The sequence below is a fragment of the Buceros rhinoceros genome, unplaced genomic scaffold, assembly GCF_000710305.1.
Source record: "Buceros rhinoceros silvestris isolate BGI_N320 unplaced genomic scaffold, ASM71030v1 scaffold34718, whole genome shotgun sequence".
Classification (NCBI taxonomy): domain Eukaryota; kingdom Metazoa; phylum Chordata; class Aves; order Bucerotiformes; family Bucerotidae; genus Buceros; species Buceros rhinoceros.
In genome coordinates, this window is record NW_010426871.1 from 5,340 (window position 1) to 7,410 (window position 2,071).

General features: G+C 55.9%; 1 protein-coding gene across 1 annotated transcript; it reads right to left on the reverse strand.

Moving 5' to 3' along the window:
- Positions 1-200: 200 nt before the first annotated feature.
- On the reverse strand, positions 201-2,067 carry SLC25A5 (solute carrier family 25 (mitochondrial carrier; adenine nucleotide translocator), member 5; the record flags this gene model as incomplete). Its single annotated transcript, XM_010141682.1, has 4 exons — positions 201-595; positions 1,202-1,342; positions 1,458-1,575; positions 1,690-2,067. Coding segments are annotated over 4 exons (795 nt in total), but the record flags the coding sequence as incomplete, so codon positions are not given.
- Between the last annotated feature and the right edge of the window lie 4 nt (positions 2,068-2,071).

A 2,071-nucleotide genomic window follows, 5' to 3' on the forward strand; every position in this document is an offset into this window, starting at 1 on the left:
CTGGCCACCACAGCAGAGGAAACACTACACAGCCTTCTCAGCAGCCTGCGCGGTGTTTACTTGCTGGAAGCCACAGGTAGTTAGCAGGTAGCAAGGTGGCAGGATGGATTGGTTCATCTTCCTCCTCTACAATCACTGCAGAGACCCCCACCCGCCTCATGCTGCAGCTGCTGTAAGAACAAACATGAGACAAGGACAGTTGGTTTCAGATTTTTATTTCTTTGTACTCTTTAAGCAGGAGTGACTGAAATAGAAACCATGGAGTCCCGTCAGGGGGAATGACTGGATAAAGACAGGACAGGCCGTTGTGCCTGTCCCATGCCAACCTGTATAAACACCAGCCTGTCAGTGTTTAGTAACTAGATGTTTTTCAAAACAAGTCCATGAGTGGTCATGGATTACATATAACAACATGCCAGTTCACAACAGGAAACAACTTATGTGTACTTCTTGATTTCATCATACAAGACTAAGACAAACGCACCACCCATTCCTCGGAGTACATTCGACCATGCACCTTTGAAGAACGCCTTGGAGCCCTCGTCCCGGGCAATCTTCCGCCAGCAGTCGAGGGTGCCGGTGTACATGATGTCAGCTGCGGGAGACAGGCCGCATTAGGAACAAGATGCCCGTAACCCTCAGCACCCAGGTCAGAAATGGCCTAATGCCATCTGCCAGCTTCACAACCTCAAGTGCATCCCGTCTCTCGGCTGACTTTCTCCAGTATTAGCGCATCAGAGGACAAGATCGCCCAGGAGATCTGCTGCTGCTGCAGTACCCCTAGGAGACACTGGAAGGACCAGTTCGAGCAGAAGGCGGCTGCTGCTTGCTTTGACACCAACCGTTCCAGACCCAAAAGCTATTGCACAGTCAGCCAGGCCTTGCCTGCTACCAGCGATGTCTCTTCTTGGCCCAGAGACATTAGATTGCAACATCCTTGGGCAAGTTCCGCTGTTCCTACCCACTGACAGACACCAAACTTGTGTACACCACCTCAGAGGTGCGCGACAGAGACTGACCCATCCCACGTGCCCCACCACATCTGCTTCTGCAGCCCCTCTCACATCCCGCTGTTTACCAGAGGTGAGGATATCTACATGGCCTGGAGAAAGCCAAGCCGCTCTGCCTTCACCTCAGCTCCACCACCAACTGTTGATCCAGGGATGCCCAACACTTCCTCCACGAGGAGGCAGGAACTTACCTCCTTTACGGCCAGACTGCATCATCATGCGACGACGAACCGTATCAAAAGGGTAGGAGGTCAAACCGGCGACAGCAGTGACAGTCTGAGCAATCATCCAGCTGACAACGATATGGGTGTTCTTTGGGTCCGGAAGCATGCCTGCGGGAGACAGGTTTTCATGAGAACAGCAGGTGAGCCACCAGCTCTGACAAAATGCACCACAGGCCAGCTGCAGCCCAGCAGCTCCCTTCTAGTGCCACTGTGGCCAACCTACCCTTCGCGGTGTCGTAGATGCCAAAGTAGGCGGCTCTGTAGATGATAATGCCCTGGACAGAGACATTGAAGCCCTGGTACAGGCCCCTGAGGCCATCGGACCGGAAGATTTTGACCAGGCAGTCACCGAGCCCACTGAACTCGCGGTCGGCCCCGGCTTTACCCACATCCGCTGCCAGGCGGGTTCGGGCAAACAGGCCCCTGAGGCCGTCGGACCGTAAGATTTTGACCAGGCAGTCACCGAGCCCACTGAACTCGCGGTCGGCCCCGGCTTTACCCACATCCGCTGCCAGGCGGGTTCGGGCAAAGTCAAGTGGGTAGACGAAGCACAGGGAGGTAGCGCCGGCGGCACCCCCAGAAGCCAGGTTACCGGCAAAGTACCGCCAGAACTGGGTGCGCTTGTCCACGCCGCCCAGGAAGATCTGCTTGTACTTGTCCTTGAAGGCGAAGTTGAGGGCCTGCGTGGGGAAGTAGCGGATCACATTGGCCAGGTTGCCGCGCCAGAAGGAGAGGATGCCCTGCTCCCGGGGGATGCGCACCACGCAGTCGATGATGCCCTTGTACTGCTTGTCGGCGGCGATCTGCTTGCTGGCGTGCTGCACCTGCGGGGGCCCA